This window comes from Apteryx rowi, unplaced genomic scaffold, assembly GCF_003343035.1.
Source record: "Apteryx rowi isolate R43461 unplaced genomic scaffold, aptRow1 scaffold_21, whole genome shotgun sequence".
NCBI lineage: Eukaryota > Metazoa > Chordata > Aves > Apterygiformes > Apterygidae > Apteryx > Apteryx rowi.
The window spans coordinates 2,215,801-2,235,469 of record NW_020448419.1 but is presented as its reverse complement, the minus strand read 5'-3'; the positions used below and the strand labels follow the sequence as shown (position 1 = coordinate 2,235,469).

At 37.7% G+C, this 19,669-nt stretch overlaps 1 protein-coding gene across 4 annotated transcripts in view; it reads left to right on the top strand.

Moving 5' to 3' along the window:
* XPO1 (exportin 1) overlaps positions 1 to 19,669 on the top strand; it is a 41,659-nt gene that overhangs the window by 13,976 nt on the left and 8,014 nt on the right. For all 4 annotated transcript variants that reach the window (XR_003253232.1, XM_026064135.1, XM_026064137.1 and 1 more), the window contains 13 exons: positions 6,767 to 6,828; positions 6,906 to 6,950; positions 7,074 to 7,255; positions 7,714 to 7,762; positions 7,862 to 7,981; positions 8,079 to 8,207; positions 11,681 to 11,839; positions 14,568 to 14,765; positions 15,826 to 15,964; positions 17,485 to 17,666; positions 18,129 to 18,285; positions 18,394 to 18,557; positions 19,447 to 19,581. Coding sequence is in view for 3 of the 4 variants with exons in the window: in XM_026064135.1 (XP_025919920.1) it covers positions 6,767 to 6,828; positions 6,906 to 6,950; positions 7,074 to 7,255; positions 7,714 to 7,762; positions 7,862 to 7,981; positions 8,079 to 8,207; positions 11,681 to 11,839; positions 14,568 to 14,765; positions 15,826 to 15,964; positions 17,485 to 17,666; positions 18,129 to 18,285; positions 18,394 to 18,557; positions 19,447 to 19,581 (1,721 nt within the window). In the remaining variant the exon portion in view is untranslated. The remainder of the gene's footprint in view (positions 1 to 6,766; positions 6,829 to 6,905; positions 6,951 to 7,073; positions 7,256 to 7,713; positions 7,763 to 7,861; positions 7,982 to 8,078; positions 8,208 to 11,680; positions 11,840 to 14,567; positions 14,766 to 15,825; positions 15,965 to 17,484; positions 17,667 to 18,128; positions 18,286 to 18,393; positions 18,558 to 19,446; positions 19,582 to 19,669) is intronic.

Sequence of the window (19,669 nt, the reverse complement as noted above, 5' to 3'; positions counted from 1 at the left end):
TAATACTGGATGATGTAAGAGAACTGCTCCTCTCTTGGTTCATTCAGGCAGTTTAATTACCTGGGAGACAGTAAGACTGGTTAAATTGAGGTTTACTTGATTCTGACTCCACTCATCCCTTTGGTTGGCAAGATTTTCCTGTTTGAAGTGTAACTAGTAAAATGTTGGGTGCAAGAAATTGAAACTCATTGTAACAAAGTCATAGTAACAGAGTACTTCAGGCAGGTTTTAAATAAGTTGATTTTACTTATTTTATCGAACTTGGCATGTCTGGTTTGATTTGTGTCACAAACACATTAGCTGACAGCCTCACTTTTGATTAAGAAGAAAATAAATCTATTAGATAATACTGGTTTCCGCTTGTAGCAATAGCAGTACTTAAAGATTTAAACTTAAAAGTAGATCTTACTGGAGCTGTAAGTGGAATGAAAACAGTTACTGGAACAACTTGTCTGAAAATTTTGGGGTAAATAAACCAATTTCATCAATTAGCCTGAACCTTAACTTGGGCTGAAAATTTTTTCTAGCTCAGCATGAAATTGTATATCAGAACAACTTGTTGGCTCTTGAGGATAAGCAGAGTTTTGTTATTCCATGTGTCTGAATGTTGGGAACTTCTAGCTTCTAGCCTGGAGTTCTGAATGCAAGTAAGAAAACACACTTTCTTCAGAAGATGTGTCCTTTGGGCTAGGTTTCCATTCTTAAGTTTGCTTTTATTTTACAATAGTTTTTAGTCTTGAGCTGTTCTGGCACTGGTACATTTTAATTCTATTCCTGGGATATCACTTATTTCTAAAATTGAGGATTGTAATCACTTTTGGAGAGTTCATCTGTATCCCTCATAATTCTAAACTAGGAATTGGGCCAAACAATTTCTGAAACACTTAAGAGATCTTAGTGATTACTCTGCTTTTCGGGGGGCTTGGGTTTTTTGTGTTTTTTTTTTTGTTTTTTTGTTTTTGTTTTTTTGCTTTAGCAGCTAGGAGTTTGAACTAGTTCTGGACTGGTTATCTAGACAAAAGTGGGATTTGTAGAACACAGAATCCTTGAAGTTCAGTTAAATAAAGCAGGTGTCTGGCCAGTATGTTCAGCCTTCAGGCATATTGAGTCATGGTTCATAGCAGTGGATTAAACTTGCTTTATAAAATGTACTTAACCTTTAAGAAAATGCCTTGGATTGCTCTTGCATGTATACAAATGATATGATACGTGGTTTTCATTCAAATCTTCATTGAAGCTTCTTTAGTGGAGAAAAAAAAAATGCAGGCATATTCCAGAGCATCCCATGCAGTGATCAACTTGGCTTATTTCTAGAGTATTGAACTATCATAAAATAAAAAAAAATCAGATTATCAAGACAATATTAAATTGCTTTAAATTCTGATTTTTCAGTACAGCAGATTGTTTAATAATGGTTGCTTACAAAGAATGTCACTGCATGATGGTGCTATGGTCTCAATAGGATTTTCTCCTAAAGTGTGAAGCCTGCTGAGAAAGGCTTCTTGGTCTTCCATTTTAGTGATACGTTTCATTAATCCTGCAATATGAAATGAAATTCTGTTCCCGTGAACAGAGAGAGCTTGTCTGTAGTGTTTTGAGTTGGAATGGATAAACACTTTTTCATTATGAAATCTGAATTGCCTGTACAACTTCTCATTTTCAAACTGAAAAAACTGAAGTGTTCAGAGACACGCAGTTCACTGGCTCACAGGAAGAACCCAGAGTGAAGCATAAGGCTTTTGATCGAGTGGAAATGATGTGCTGTAGAGGAGCCCTTTTCCGGGGAGGGCTTTCATTTCTTTATGGAGTTACACTGGCATACACTGAGGGGAGACTGCCCCCATCGCCGTGCTCTGTGTAGTGAAGTGAATGATGATCTGCATGGAACTGGTATGGGCAGGAGGGGGGATGGGACACAAGATCTATCCTCCTTCCCCTTTCTAAGAATTTCCATGAAGGCTGTTTTTTCTAAAGCAAATAGATATGGATTGATCAAGTTCACCACTAATGGTGGAAGATCTTCATGATAGTAGAGTAAAAGCATTGTGTCTTAAGACTAAAAATAAGAGGGTGCTTAAGCCATATGAGTAGTCCCAAAACTTGGGACTGCTATCAGTTAAGTATAAACTTCTTACAAGTGTCTCTAGAGGGGTTAGTTCAGCTTTAGGTTTTGAAACTCTAATTTTGGATACAAAATAGTGTTAATTTGCTGAGTTATATTGTCTACCTGCTTCATTTATACCTCTTGTTATTTCATATAAATGGAGAATTTGTTAATTGTAGTTAACTAATGTAAATACACTTACGCAGTACCAACTATAACAATTATAAACACTTGTTAAATGGCACTTGTGCTCTGTAACTGCTCTATAACTGTATAGAAGGGTGTGCTTGTATGTCTTCAGACAAAACTACTTCTTGTACTTCAGGTATGTACTTGTGTTACTAAAATAACTGCACCTTGTGCATTCATGATAACGTGCTGTAATTCTGTCATGATAGGAACTGTCTGAGCTCAAGTTACTCAGTCTAGGTGAAATGTAAATGTTCTTAAAAGTATCATTCAATGATCAAACTGTAGGATAGTTCATATTTCTCAGTTTAGACTGGATGCAGAATTTACTGAAGTTGTATCATGTCCTGTTCCTCATGTCCTGTTCTGCTGTAACTGTTGGATAGCTTGGGTCAACTATGAAACCAGTTTCCCTCCAGAAAGGGTTTTGGTTTCCCCATGCAGCCTGTGTCGAGCGAACACCTGCAGCAGCTCTGGTGTGGAGTCAGGTGACTGAGGGAATCTGTGATAACAGCCCTGGAGTCAGCTCTTCTGAAACGGCCCCAAACTGGTCAGGGCCGGACAGGCATATCTTGCTTTGCCAATAATGTCCAGCTGCTTTGCAGTGCGCAACTGCTCAAGCATTGCGTAGTTGAGATAAGGAATAGCTCTAATAGATAAAAGGGGCCCCCTAGGATAAACGCGTAGGCAGGACTCGCATTAGTGCGACCCATCTGTCCAGCAGCCTCCCATCGGCTGCCCCTCCATGTGATTCCCGGGGCTCCCTGTGCAGTTAGGAGTGCGGGTCCTTCATTAAATCTGACTTGTTTAACCCTTTGCATCTCTTAAATGGCTCTGTGTGCCAATATCTGACCTTCCTTTCTCACCTTACGGTCACAGCCTGCCTCTCCAGGGAGAAGCAGCTTAACTGAAGTTAAGGACTACAGTATCTAATACTTGTACAGAAACCTTCCAAAAGGCCTTGAATTAGAGCAGTGTGCTTGTTACATTACATCATCCTTGCTGTATCTTCCTTTCATATTTTACTTGCCAAATATGCTAACCAAGGCACCAGTCCAGGCCCTCTGATGGTGATGATGTCCAGCCTCTCTGATAATTAGAACATGATCTGATGTTGGAGCTAGGTTGATTTACTAGCTAACTGGTGTGGAAAAAGGTGTTCCACATGCGTCGTGTGTGCTGCTTGATGTCTTTGAGCCTGTACTGGTGTTTGTCTGGCCCTTTAATGAGCTGATTCAGGGAGCTAAACTGGTAGAAGATAGCTTTAAAACAATTTTTAAACTAAGTGTATTTCTTGAGTAATGCTAGTTTTCCACTAGTCTGGCCTCTGAACAAACTTGTGACTGGATGCTATGAGCGCCAGTGCCATCTTGGTGAAAGGGTTGGAATGGAAACCAGGGGCTGCCCCCTTTGGTTGCGGGTTGTCGTGAGATAAGCTTAGCTTTTGTCAAAGGGGTCCTTGGAGAATGTTACAGTTGTGTCCTGTGTAGTATGGTTGGGGTTTTTGTGTTCGTCTCCTGGAAGGCATGTTTTCCAGGAATAGCTGTCTCTTCCAGTCCGGTGGCTCAATGAAGTGTCAGAACTTGGCAGTTTTGTTCTTATCTTCAAGACTTGTTCAGCTGCTTCCCTGATTGAAGGAGATCTGTGTTCTAGGCAGTGTTTGTGTGGTTTGTGCATGCCCGGTGCCTGCCTCCTTGAGATAAATGCTTTCCTTTAAGTCCCCAGAACACACTGAATTTAGGGAATACAATGGACTACTACCCTTGAACAGTTTCTTGGACTTTTTCTGCTGAAAAACAGTAACTAGCATATGTGTTAATTTTTGTCGGAGTATAAACTTAAAATATCTTTCTACTCCAAATTATTTCATCTTCCTATGTAATGATTAAAAAAGCTATTAAATTTTGAGCAGAAAGTGTAATCTTCCAATAAAAATACATGTACTTATGTAGAAAAGCATAATTTAAGCCAAAAAAGAACATTAGGGAATTGGATAGTTTATGCTTTTAAAGGATCAAGAATATGACTTTGTTCACTGGATGGAAGTCCTTAAAAGCCTGCAGGGTTGCTGTGACATTTGAAAATTAGTTGATCCTTTCTTATTGTCTGTTGCTGAGCTACGGTCACCATTTTTTCAGTGGAGAAGCTTTGGAGCTGAATGCCAATTTTCATCTGCAAGCGGCCTCAGGGCCAGGCTGATGGTAGCACAGCATGCAAGTAGTAACCGGACAGCCAAATTCTATCGATGCAGCAAGATAGCGAATACTACAGCTTTGGAATGAGAAGTCTAAGAGCAATGTTCACCACAAAGAGTTGTAACAGTAGGCTTCCCTTAGTGGTTTGGCAGGCAGTTATAATATCATAGCTGCTGGCACTGTAAACCTGTTTCTGTACTATTTTGGGGACTTCCGTATCTTACTTGTGAATTACTGCAGCGCTTCATCAAAGTTTGTGGGGGGGTTTTGTTGAGCTTTAAAATATTAGGACAGCGCAATGATGTCAGACAAAGGCCAGGACTGGTTAATAACTCTTTTCCAGTGGCTGACAGTGATACTTCTTTTGTTAATAAGTGGTTTTTTGGCATAGCATGGATTGATCCAAGTTAGGAATGAAGAAGAGATTCATTTGTCATTGGAACTACCTGTAGAGCTGCTCCTCTCTAGTGTGCATCTAACAGCTGAAAGTCTAGACATATTTTTTCCAGATTTCATGAGAACACAAATACAAAACTGAACAGAACCGTTCCCTTTTAATCCTGTTGCTCAGGCCTGAAATGAAAAAAAAAGTCTAATTTTGGTCAAGTCTTAGAAATCTTGTTTATAATAGTGGGTAAGAAACCATTGTGGAAATGTAACATCTTGAACATAAAGCATTCTTCTTGGTGAACTTGACAGCTTTTTTATACTCTTCATAGTATGTGTTTTGTCTGCATGAGTCAGTTGACTGTCCTGTTGAAGAAATAATTAAAACCAGATTTTGGCTTCATGAGGTTGAATAGCAAAGTATTTTCATATTCTAAAACTCTTCAAACAGGACAAGGGTTTTCATGTCATAGAAGGGCTTAATCCATAGCATGCGAAGATTTGATTGTTGTGTCAAAGCTAAATTGACGTAGACTACTATTGGTAATGTTAACCTAGTTCATGACTCCAGGTCCTCTCTGTGTGTTTTCCTTGAAATCGGATGTATTGTACAAAATGATTGTGGGCATATGTATCAAAAGTCACTTGGAAATCCATTGCTTTAAGGTCTTCAGTGATTGATAGGTTTAATAGGGCGGGGATTGATGTTGATGATTAGGTGGCAAGATGGAACTTCAAGCCAGTATAGTTTACTATAAAACTCTTATTTTTTTTGTGTGTGTGGTGAAGCTTAAAACTCTCAAGTCACTTTAAAATATTTTGTAGCAGAAATAGACAAAATGAGTGATTTAAATACAGTCCTTGTTCCCAGCTGATGTAATGTTAATTGGGGGGGTGGTGGGGGGGAACAACCCAAGTTTAGAAAGGGTTTCTGTAAACCATAGCAGCCTCGTAAAAGCACAGTAGTCCAAACCCAAGTGAAACAAACTACATGGATGAATGGAGTTTTACTAAGGTTTTTTCTTGTAATGTTGTGCAGGCAAAACTTGGCTAAGATGAGGCATGGTATTTAGCTTTTAAATGCTATGCATTTAAATTCCCTATGTTAAAGTGAATTGGCTAAATAAAGCTTCAGAGATACTCCAGTTTACCTGCACTGTAGGCATTTTACCAAAGCTTTCCTGCAATTTCAACTAAATGGTATTAAAACTAGAGTTATGCTTAGAAAGCTTTATTTGTTTTCGAAGTATGCTTTATTGAGAAGCATTAGTCAAAAAGGTGGTAAAGGGCTCGTTTCTCGTATTGTGTCCTGCCACTGTAAACATCATTTAGCTGAAACAGTAAGAATATATTTGTCAACTATGGAATTGTTAGGTATGACCTGGAAATGCGTAATGGGTAGAAATACGTTTCACTGAAGGAGCTCCACAGCAGCATTTGTAAGCACCTTTCAAACTACCTGTCAGTGCCTGGACAGTGCTAGATGCCATCTCTGCGTGTTCAGCCTAATAGTGTTCCGCTGTGCTACCAATGCAGTGTTTCTCACTATTTCCTGCAGCCTTGAGGAAGCCGATAGACTGATTGGGGGTAGATCACTGCCAGTATAAATGCAAGAACTTAATCTAGTCCTTAGAATGTTTCCTTTGTTTTATTGAAATAGCTGAAGCCTAGTATCATCTTGTGTATTTGAAGCGTCCTCCTGAAGAACTGATAAATAGGTATATTTTTCCCAAGTAGCCCACAAGTCAAGAGTGGTATACATTTACACATGCACATATTCCTGAGAGGTGCTTCTTTTTAAACACATGTGAAGAATCTGAATTCAAAAGTATTTATTACTACATTCATGACATCTGACCTGGTTGAAAATAAATTCTCAACTCTTCTGCAGGTATAAAAAAGTATGTTGTCGGCCTAATTATCAAGACCTCATCTGACCCAACATGTGTAGAAGTAAGTGAATTCTCTTCAGGGGAGGAAGAGAGAGGGGAATATTACTCATAACCTGACTCTCCTTTTCTCTTCTCCAGAAAGAGAAAGTGTATATTGGGAAACTGAATATGATTCTTGTTCAGGTAAGCTGAGTTCATCAGGTTTTTAATTTTGTCTTAAAGTTGAATACAGTGAACAGGATATGTGATTTTACACAAGTAGGTGGAAAGAAAGTGTACTTATCCTTTGGATGTTTCAATTTTCAGATACTGAAACAGGAATGGCCAAAGCACTGGCCAACTTTTATAAGCGATATTGTGGGAGCAAGCAGGACAAGTGAAAGCCTTTGTCAGAACAATATGGTGATCCTTAAGCTATTGAGTGAAGAAGTGTTTGACTTTTCCAGTGGCCAGATAACTCAAGTAAAAGCTAAGCATTTGAAAGACAGGCAAGTATATGTATTTAATGCTTAATAAATAGGTTACACTTTGCGCTTGCTGCTGAATAGTTGCCCTCTGAGGTTTTGATCTGCAGTTACCAAATTTTATTTTTGAGGCTAAGTGGAATATTATTTTCTCTTTAAAGCAGTATTGTTAAGTGATACCAAACTTACTTTGTACAAAGGTATTTTTACATCTTTGCAAGTAGCATCCATTGACAGATGGTCCTACCCTTTGAACAGAGCATTGAGCATTGCCTGTGTTTCCAAGCCAGAATTTGCAGACACCGATTTAGGGCACTTCAACAAATGTGTTTTTCCTCTCAAAACTGGTAATTGTGAATGCTTCTATGGACCTAGGTCTCCAGAACCTATTCTGTGACTATAGATACTTTGCTGATTAAAGTGGATGGGATTGTTTGTGGAATGTGATAATGCTTAATTTTTAATTTCTGTGTTTTTTACAGTATGTGCAATGAATTCTCTCAGATATTTCAACTGTGTCAATTTGTGATGGTAAGTCTGATTTTCTTTCCACTGAGTTTTTGTAACTATTTCTCTCCCCCGTCATGCCTAGTAATGTCTTATTAATGAACATCAATGGTCCTGTTACAGGAAAACTCCCAAAATGCTCCCTTAGTCCATGCAACTTTGGAAACTTTGCTACGATTTCTGAACTGGATTCCTCTGGGATATATATTTGAGACCAAGTTAATCAGCACACTAATATACAAGGTACTCGCGTAAAAATTGACAGTTCTTAAATTTAGTAGTTACTAAAGCTTAACATACAACACTCTTGTAATATGCTTAATTTTTCTTTTCTTGATAGTTCTTAAATGTTCCCATGTTTCGAAACGTCTCTTTGAAGTGCCTCACAGAGATTGCGGGTGTCAGTGTCAGCCAATATGAGGAACAGTTTGTAACACTTTTTACATTGACCATGATGCAGTTAAAACAGGTAATGTTTTTAGAACAGGTAATGTTTTTAATAAATCTTTTTCTTTTGACTATTTCATATAGGGAAATCAACTTTTATAGAACCTAGATCAATTTACAAATTCATATTCAATGTAGAGGTCTTGATGGGGAAATGCTCTATGTACTTCGTTGTGTCATTTAATCATATTTATGGCTTGATCAAAACACGTTAAGTGTGTTATCTGTGGCTCGAGGTTATAGCTGTATTTCTGCTAGATTAATTTGTTTGGATTAATTCAAGAGAATTCTTGAGGGTTTGGGATCTCTGGGGAAAACAGAAATGCAACAAAATGTAATATATGACTTGTAAGACCTAGTTCAGTTTGAAAGTGATTGAAGCTTTTTCCAAGGGTTTTGACAATGCCACAGACAGCAGTATTCCTAATGACGTGATGCCGTGGTCTCCATGAGCAGTTCAGTACCTGAGTTTGTAGCTTTTTCTCAATGTGTTCGTAGCTTACGTGGACAGTTACAAGGTTTTATTGACAGGTTGATCTTCCGCATACAGCTGCTGCATCATGCCTGTTCGGTCTCTTCCTAAGCCTCGTATAGGACAGATTCTTTGTCAGTCTCCAATATCTGGAAGGGCGTATAATTGACATGAAAACTCAGAAGACTTCTGAAGTCTCTTCTGAGTAACCTTAAATGTCGTTACTTTTGCAGGAATTACCTATAGACCTAAACCGTTCCTGCTGACTTGAAGGCAAGTTGGCTTGCTGTGAGACAATTCACGCTATTAAAAGCAATTCATTTTAATTCTTTGTCACTGGTATGTTTGAGAATATACATTGTTTCAGCATAAAAATGCCACCTTCAGATGTGTGGCTTGTTTGTAAATTAGAAGGTAATTTTGACTTCCAGCACTTCTATTTTGAAGGTTATGATAATACCATGTTTTGTTTTGTTTTTCCTCAGATGATGATATGTAGTATAACTTTCACTAAATACAATATCCTTACTAGATAAAAAGAACTTCTCTTGCATTTCTAAGCAGCTTGGATTATACAGCTTACTCTTCTGGTGTAGGGTGAGAACTATGTAAGGAGAAAAAGATCTGAAATTTTGTGCTGTTTCGTGCAAACTCTTTTTACTGTAATGAAATAACTGATAGATTTACTGGAGGATACAAACCTTTGTAATCTAGTTCTGTTTTAGTTGAGGTTCTTGGTTAGTCATCTCTAACTAGCAGCCTTATCCTTTGATTTCAGTTTTTATTGTAAAATTTTAAAGTGTTGTACGTGACAAATTAGTTTCTCCTAGTTTTTCTGTTGAAATAAAATGTGGCATTTATGATGAAATGCAATATTGTCACTTCCCAACCTGAAGGGAAAGTAAGGTCATCTTAAATGTATCTAAAATAATACTATGAAAGTAAGTATACTTGTTGCTGAGAGGCGTAATTCTTCAAAATAGAAAATGAACCATTTTTTTTATTACAGATCAGATCCACAAAACTACCTAGGCTGTCGCTACACAAATTGTTTTACTACTGTTTTTTGGCAGTGAAGTGTGAAGACTTGGCTCAAGCTCATCTAAATGAGCAAAGAATGTGCTTGATTCCCACTTGGTTGGATAGAAGGGTAGAATATGTTTCTTTGAGATCCTTCTTCCTTGGTTTTGTCCAGTTTTGCTGTTTTGATTATAGTGAACTGTGATTTGAATTCCTCTAGCAGAAATCCTGCTCTCTGAATTCTAAGTGCAAAAGGTGCAGGAGTTCAGCTGTGCTACCAGTGTTTTATTCTTTGCCTCTTTTGGACTGTTTTCTGTTTTGAAACATTGGCTAATAACAGGAACTATGACTTTTTTTTTCTTTCTTTCTTTAAGTCATGTTAATTACCACAGAGATAAGCCTTCTTAAAGGTAGTTTTGAGGATGTAACAGCAGAGTATAAGCAGACACTGGTTTGAAAACTTTCTTAATTGCTTTAAGCTAGCACTTCAGAAAAGACGCTCTGTCATAAGATGAAAAATAGTTCTTACAGAACATATCCTGATACGCTGGGGTTACGTGTTAGAGTATCTGTCTTTGACTCCTCTGGAGCAGCAGCAGAAATTCCGGGGATTAGCAGTTTCCACCAGTTGCTTCTGAAGTCAACGGCTGGTTAGCAAGCAGCGTTTACAAGGTGTGCTAGGCAGGTGAGGTACTGCTGTTACTCAGCGCACGTTGTTCAGGCTGTGAGGTGTTTGTACTGAAGTCCCCTCCCCTATTTTGAGGGGAGGGAACTAGAAGATGATCCTTCTCATCCATTTTAGTGGAAGATATTCTCATGCCCAGGTTGTTGATTTTGAGCATTTGTTAACAATAAGTCATGCTGATTCTGCTTTTAGTGTTTAATTTCCTTTCCCCCCCACTCCTCTGTTTGCAGTGTTTCTTCACCTTTTAGGTACTCCAGAACTGCATGATAGGCATACTTCTACTTAAGTCGTGCCTCCCCCTTCCCTCCCCGCCCCCATACAGGTTTCAAGTAGACCTATAAGATTTTTATCTAGTTAGAATAAATCTAATGTTAGTTTTGCACGTACCAAACTCATCTTACGGATTAGGTGGCTGATCACTACTTTCTCAGTTTCTGCAGATGATGGTCTTGATTCTAAATGGTAATACATCTAGCCTAAGTTTTCTTAAAACATCAGCTGAATGCCAAATTGGCTCTTTGGCATAATTTGCAGCTTGTGGGTTTTTAGCATTGCATAATTGTTGTATCTAAATTTGACCAGAACTGTTGTATTTATTACCAAAACCTGATTTTTATCTCTTAGCTTTGTAAAACAGTGTTAGAGAGCACACGCATGCACATGCACAGAGAGAGAGAGAGAGATCTGGCAGCAGTGAAAACATTAAACTTTCTACTCTGTTCTGTGAGTTAATAGTGTTGATTTTTAAGGAATATAACTTGCTACTCAATGCCAGTGTTGAAAATGTTTGATTTGTATAATGAAAGAATTTAAAAGCCGGGGCATCTCACAGGAGGTATTGCAGAGATTACTGAATTAAGAGATACAAGATTACTGAAAAGCATTTCTATCTTTTGGGGGAAATCTTCCTTGAAATTCCTAAATATTGTGGCGGACATCTTTCACGGTTGTTCTAACATTATGACGATGTAATGTTTTGAGACTTAATGCTGTTAGGCACAGCTAAAACATTTTTAGAGCAATGCTGCCTGATGCGCGGTGAAAGATGTTTTTGATAGGGTGTATACCTTCCTTGTTGCCAGCTGCTCTTTTATGAGGGATGGAAAAGGGCTGTTTAGTTCATTCGAACTGTTTGTAGCTGTTTACATTTTTGCCTTGCAGTCCATCTCAGGAACAAATGTTCCCTGTAGGAAGAAGGGGATACAATGAAGAGCAATAATCCTTTTTTCCAAAAGAGTAAAATATTTGTTAATACGCAGTAGTGCTACATCTGTATAAAACAAGAAATTGTTGATTATGTCCATATTCTTTTTCTTAGATGCTTCCTTTAAATACCAATATTCGACTTGCATACTCAAATGGAAAAGATGATGAACAGAACTTCATTCAGAACCTCAGTTTGTTTCTCTGCACGTTCCTCAAGGAACATGGTCAACTTATAGAAAAGAGATTAAATCTGAGGGAAACATTAATGGAGGTAAGTTATTCAGTTTATCCAGTTAAAAAATATAACCAGTATGTTCTAGTACTCATATCTCTCAAAGGATGTTACTGATACAATCTTTAGATCACTGTGCTTAATAGTGGTTAGAAGACAAAAAAACTGTTTCCTTCCTGCACAAAATAAATCACACGAATACAAGAAAGCTTTAAAAATTTTTGTTTTCTGGCATATTTTAATGGCATTTTATTCCCAGTGGTCTTGTGCTAATAAAACGTCTGAAGACCATAGGTCTGTTTTTTTCCCTTTCTTCTTCTAAGAGACACTGTATATTCTTTTTCCTTGGCTCTTTATGTATGGTATATTGTTTTTACCTCTCGTATAGAGAAGGTGTTGCTATGACTTTTGTCACTTGTAAAGTGAGCTGCTTCATACGCAACCTTTATTCCACATCCAAACCTGGTTTCTAGGATACAGCACATACAGGAATTCAGTGCTTCTGTCCTGGTATAGCTTCATGCCTAACACGCCACTTCCCAAAGTTTAACTGAAAGGTTTTAAATGAAATCCTTGAAGTCAATATTCTGTTTCTATATAATGCAGACAATGTATGCCAGGAACACTTAACAATTTGGCAGAGCTCCGCCATTACTTACTGTGCTCCCTTTATTGTAGTATTACTGGTCTTGCAGGAGGACCTACAGACCTTGGTTATCTGTTACCTTGTAAGATTTACAGTTTTCCTCCTTTTCTGCTTGTTCCCGTCTTTTCTTGGTGACTGCAGTGTTCTTTTCAAAGAATGCAGAGCAGGTTTACTGTCAAAATTACCAGGATCTGTGGTAATAAAAGTAAGGGAAATTCAGCTAGGAATGGAGGGATGGGAAGACTTAAATTCTAGATGACTACTAAACACTGAAGTTACCACCCCACACTGTAGTGGGACTGTATCACGAGACTAGGGTTTTTTTGTGTATGTGTGTGGGGTTGTTTGTTTTTAAACTGTGAATAAAACTTTTGCTGAGGGTCAGCTGTTGTGCGGTGGCTTTTTGCTAGCTCCTTCCCAGTTGTGAGCTCCAAGGGGATGAAACTGGCTCCGCAGCCCCTTGAAGCACTGTTTCTTGTGCCCCAAATTCAAGCCCTTTGCAGGTGTGGAGTGAACAGTGTGAGGAGCTGCCCTGAGACAGGCAGAAAAATAATCAGTTTAAACCTGGTTTCACTGGGAGGGGGAAGTACATCTTGTAGGTGGAGTGGTTCTAATATAATAAATGTCCATCGGAATTCTGGTTCATTTTCCAGCTAGTATTCTTAATGTTTCTTCTAGAGGTAGTCTTCTATAAAAGCATGTATCCTAAGTTATTTGCAAATAGCAAGTTGTACCTCATTTAGGAGATGGACTAAGAGTACCATTTAGTTTACTTAGTTTAAAAAGCTGTCAATGATTCCTGAATAATTTCCTAAATCAAAAGGAATAAGCTTTTCCTAAATAACTGAACCAGGGGAGCACAGCTCAAGTTTCAGCTTCTGTTAGAGGCTGTGTCATGAAGACCTGTGTGAACAGCTGAAGTAGTTTTGTGTCCTGTGCAATTGCCTGTAAACTAGGGTGCAGTTTTTAGGTCTTGCCTCCTGTGTTGTCGGACATAACTACGTTAAATTCTTCTTAAAGATGGGCATCTACGAAACTTAGTTCTGAATGTCTTTGGGTAACGTGTACAATGTTGAAATGCTTCACAAAGTTCTTTAGCTGGTTTAAAAATGTTAAAAAAATTCACTTTTCTAATTTGCAGTGTAGTAGAACTTTTGAAGGTAGTTGCGCAGCTAACCTATTCTTTCCTGCACTATGGATGTAGCCGACTTTCTGGAATTGTTCCCCTGATTGCTGGGAGCTGTGTACACTGAGGTGAAGAAACTTGCCTAAGTTACTGCAAGTGTATTTAACAAGAAAATCTAACGAGTATACGGCACTAGGGTTAGGTTGTTTTGAATGCCTCTCTTGACATTATAGATGTGGGTGTTGAGTCAGCTGCTTACAGTCTAATCTAAAATGTTTTGAATCACTGTAGTATCTGGCCTCTGAAAGCGTGTTTAGATTTCATTGTTTCCATCTGTTTTGTTCCCTGGTGGGCTACTGGCTCGGTATTTTTCACCAGGGGATAGAAGAAATAAGCTAGGCTTAAAATGTTAGATTACGTAGTTAGGACTTCTCTGGTGGGTATTTTGGCCTTCACCTTTCAGTCTTCATGTTGGCTGTTTTATCAGTCAAGTTGAAAATGTTTTGGTAATGTCTTCCGCTGAATGCAAGCGAGCAATGTGGTTTTGACATTTGTCTTCAGTTCTTCAGGATATGAGGATCCAAAACAAAGCATCAATAAGTCTTGAGAATACCAGTCACTGAAACTAGCTGTCAAGGGGTTTTTGAGACTACAAAGCAAAACACCTTGAGAAAGCTCCAGAGGCTGTGATTTTGAATATTTAAAAATGGGCTGATTTGGGTATCGCTTTTTTCAGAGGTTTTTAGCCTATTTTAGTTCTAAAATTTGGCACATACTTTCAAAACAATAGTAATCGATATGGTGCTTTGTTTCTGACCAGCTCCACTGGTCAGAACTCTGACTTGTAAGTAATGTTACTGCAGTGTTAATGCCTTGTGTTCCTACGTTTTATGCTAATTCACCATTTTATTAGTATTTGGATAACAGAACTTGAAGCAATATAGTCTTATCTTCAGAAATGATTACTAATCAGTTATGTAAATTGCACTTTCTAGGCTCTTCATTATATGTTGTTGGTATCAGAAGTTGAAGAAACTGAAATATTCAAGATTTGTCTTGAATATTGGAATCATTTAGCTGCTGAGCTGTATAGGGAAAGTCCGTTTTCAACGTCTGCTTCTCCATTGCTTTCGGGAAGTCAACACTTTGATGTTCCTCCGAGGAGACAGCTTTATTTGCCTGTACTGTCCAAGGTAATCCATGCTTAAGTAAAGGTCTTGTGAAGCTTTAGATACTGTTCTTGAGTTCAGACATCTTTCTTCATGTAAGGGGAAATTTCAGAAAATTTGTCCTGCTTTGAGTAGTTGTTAGTTGCTTCAACTCTAGTCATTAAATATGCTGCAATTGCCAAAATACTTTTCTGATTAATACTTCTAGACTAGGCTGAAGATGGGGACAGTGTTAGATGATATGAGTATTAAAATGATGTCATAGGTTTTTTTTAGATACTGATTAAGAAAATGACTGATGTAAAAACAGCGGAAGATCTGTATTAAACAATTTCTTTAAACAGACTTGCTGGGTTTTTTTGTTCCATGGTAGCACTGCAAGAACTTACTTTTAGCCTTGTGACAGAACAACTGTATAGGATTTGCTTAGTAGGCTTACTAAATCATACTAATAGTTTCCCTGTTACTTGGTTTGCACCTTGGTGGTGTTTGTCTGTATTTCCTTATGAAAATGCAGCTGTTTTCTGGTTAGAGAAGGAGGCAAACTCAAACTTATTTATTTTATTTTATTTTTTTTATGGTGGTGGAGTTGATTTTCTGCTCAAGAATGAGTTTTCTCATCTGACTAAATTTGGCATAGTATTAAACAAAAAAGGTTTTTAATGAATCCAGTTATACAAGAGAGGTGGTTAAACCTGTTAAAGGCCAGTGTGTTACAGCCGGAAGGAAAAAAAATGTCTGTATAGGTAAAGTAGTTGTTACAAGGCCCTTAATATATATGCATTTTGAAGTTCTAGAAGGTATACTTAATCTTCTCCACCCCCTGCACCTCCTAACTCTTTGATCACTTGGTCATGTAGAGACGGAAGTCAGCAGGCGCTGGTCTTCATGGCTTTTTAGTTAGCCTGTCCCTTTACTTCGCCTCCGACTTGCTGTTGATGAACTGGAGCTAGACTCCCGAAGTGCTGAGAACGCCTGGCACAGGACAGAAGGCCTGGCCAGAGGGCTCTAGAACCTGTGGAGCTGCGTGCGTGTTTTCTTGTTACAGCTTTATTAAATTTCAACCTTTCCTTGTAAAATACAGGTCCGATTGTTAATGGTTAGCCGTATGGCTAAACCAGAAGAAGTGCTCGTTGTGGAAAATGATCAAGGAGAAGTAGTGCGAGAATTCATGAAGGATACAGATTCCATAAACCTGTATAAAAACATGAGAGAAACATTGGGTAAGCTGCACTAGCAACACTCCTAGTTGAAATATCACTGTGCAGACCAAGCACTCACTGATCTTCAGAAAGGTTATCCAAAGTTATTGCTGAAGTGTTAAAATGACCTCACTTGAAAATCTGTGCAAAAGCTGTTATATAACATGTAGAAAAAAGTAGAAGTTGTGAGTACACTGAAGAATACCACAACTGGTATTTCCATGATACTTAAAGTAGCACACTAGTTTATTTTTAGTGTAAGTTGGTATTAGTGTGTGTGTATGCATTTCCGTTATCTTTTGAAGTCTCATGTTCAGCTGTGGCTATTTTGTCAGTGAATCGATGGTCTCTGCGTATTGTGGTGATAACTGAATTTTTTTGAGGCAAGAGATAAGTTTACAAGCCGTAGCTGCAACTTGGACTGTCATGTGTCTAAGCATTAGGCTCAGAACATCAGATCTTTAAGGATTTTTTTATTAAATGCAAATGCTGTAAGGGAGCATTGTGTTTAATAACAGGTTTATGAATGAGGAATTAAAAAAAAAAAACACAGTTCTGTGACATAGGAAGTAAAAACATTAAATGTTTGTGGGTTTTTTAATTCTCATCACTGTACTAGTGGCACTGTAAGTGCAGTTAGCAGTAGATCTATTGTTCTAATATCTTTCTGTGGGACTTAAAAGGCTTATTTTTTTTTTTATACTAAAATTACTACTGCATGTCCTCGGCCATAGTCATAGTTCCAGAAACAGGATTGTTTATACAAAAATAAAGATGTAGTTATCAAGTGTTTGATTTCTAGTGTAACGTTACTGTTTACAATATACTATTTTAATGGAAGATTCACTTTTAAATAAAAAAAATACAGGAGTGCAGTGGAAGTTATGATGGATTTTACAGTGCCACAGAATGCTGAATTGGGTCTTAAATTGCTTCTGACTCACTGGGATTTAGAATTTTATATTAGACTAATCCTATTAGGGGCTGATGCAAGTGTCTGTCTCAGTTGTGATACCTGAATCTTCCCATCTAGACTTGTTTAGGGGAGAACCTTCTCTATGTTAATGGTGAGTCATTTCAACCAGCAGACTTAATGACAGCTCAGTGAAGAACAGAGGAAAATTATTGACTTCTTACATGCAGTATAATGTCCCCAATAGCTAGCCATTCCTCTGTTTAACCTATAGGTCATGGTTATGAACTCCTTTGGTTAATAACTTAACGTAATAACTTTACTGGTCTGACTGGTACACGAGACACAATGTAAGTTGGTTCAGACTTTTCATAAAGCTTGTGTGTAGGGTTTGCCTGAGGTCCTTTGGGACAGATTTAACATGGATTCTCCATAAAATTTATTCGCTATCTTTAAAGCACAGTTTTAAGAGATCTGCTTTTTAACTCATTCTGTCATAAGCTCAGGAAAAATGCACTGCACTTATAACAGAATTTGATTGTCTTTTTCTTATAAGAACTTTATCTATAGAGTTGTGATCCAGGTTGTTGCTTAAAGATATGCATGTTTAATGTTAATTGTCTTTCAGTTTATCTTACACATTTGGATTATGCGGATACAGAACGAATAATGACAGAAAAACTTCACAATCAAGTGAATGGAACGGAATGGTCATGGAAAAATTTGAATACCCTGTGTTGGGCTATAGGCTCAATCAGTGGAGCAATGCATGAAGAAGATGAAAAAAGATTTCTTGTTACAGTAATTAAGGTATCATGGTGCAAAACTAATAATCTAATCTAAAAAGATTGATGTATTTACTGATGTTTGAAATTAAATGTAAGCAAGCAGTCCTAAATAGGAGTTTTAATTCAAAGTAGATACTGATCTTATTGCTTCTTATTTCCTTTAGTTGATGTAGAATCTATATATGGATATATGGATCAACTAGTTGTTCGATACTTAAGAGTGTGAGGCCTATTGAATTCTCCCTTACAAAAATTTTAGGTATATCTAAAATGCAGATTCCACAGTGGGCTTTCCTGGTTTGTTTGAAACCCACATATTGCATCACCCCAGTATTAACCCACCCTTTTTCATTGACATTGAACTGGATATGGCAGCCACTTCCCTTTAATTTAACTGATAGTAGTATTTTATAGTTGCTCTTGTAATGCTTTTAATTGAACCGGATAAACTTGGGGAGGAAGCTAAAAATATGTTGTTTTGTAGGATCTCCTGGGACTCTGTGAACAAAAGCGAGGAAAAGATAATAAAGCCATTATTGCATCAAATATAATGTATATAGTAGGTCAGTACCCACGGTTTTTGAGAGCTCACTGGAAATTTTTGAAGACAGTAGTCAACAAGCTGTTTGAATTTATGCATGGTAATTATCTCTTTTCACTTGTTTTCATTTCAAAAAACAAATGCTGATGCTCATACATACACATGTATAGAAAACATACACTGCAGTAACTGACTTGATTTAATTTAGAAACCCATGATGGCGTCCAGGATATGGCTTGCGATACCTTCATAAAAATAGCACAAAAATGCCGCCGACATTTTGTTCAGGTTCAAGTGGGAGAGGTCATGCCATTTATCGATGAAATCCTAAACAATATTAATACAATCATCTGTGATCTTCAGCCACAACAGGTACGTTTAATTCAGGGATGTGGGTAATATGTAGTAGTTCCTGAAGACCAATAAAAATACTCTGTAATGGAGTGTTACTGGCAGTGGTCTAAGACCTGAATTGTATTCTTTATTTTTTGATAGTTGGTATGGCACAAATAGCATGATCAGGTTGCATTACAGAGATTTTAATTGGCTTACCTCCAAGGAGAATTAAAGTGAGTTTAATTGGAGCTCTGACTTCTGAAATACATTTTTACAACTAAATAATTCAAGATACTGAATCTAATTTTGTGGTTCTGATTTGGGATAGAAGAGTAGCCTACTGTAATGGCGTACAGCTCTTGTAGGTGCAAGAAAAAAAAGCAAAGGGCCTACCTCTAGGGAGGTAGTGAGAGTAGCATGCACATAGGACATGCACTGATCATGTGTTACAGTAAAGCTTTGGGCAGAGTGGGTCTGGTATCTGGAAAAAGATACTTAAAGGAGTGATTGGTATCCAGTCCACAGTTTAAATGTCCTTCATAATATTCAGTTGTAACTTGTGTACGGGTCTTAAGTCAGCCTAAAGTTCTGTAAAAAAATTAAATGGAGCTGTATCCCAGGAAAAATTAAATGGCATATACCTGAGCTTCCTCACTTTGGGATATGGTGCTTTTTTGTAGGAGGCAAAAAGAAGAAAGACTCTAGGATAGGATATAGTTGGTTTGAAGGGAAGGGGATCGAGTCTTGTTTTGTACATGAGGGAAGGAAGGAAAGAACTGAAAGACTTTATAAAGTTAAGTGAGGGGAAGAGGGTATATAGACAGTGAAACTCCATTTTCAGCCTTCACTATGTGTTGGTTTTAAAACACTGTGAACTCTTTTTCCTTATTCCTTTTTAACCTGTTTGACTCCTTGTTCCGATTAGGTGCATACATTCTATGAAGCGGTAGGATACATGATCGGGGCACAGACAGACCAGACTGTACAGGAGCATCTGATAGAAAAATATATGTTGCTCCCTAATCAAGTATGGGACAGCATAATTCAACAGGCAACAAAAGTAAGCCCATAAAATTTAAATGTGTTCTGCGTTCAGATAAATTGGCTAAAGGTTTCTTCCATCCCCAGGTTCATTTTTCACATGGCAT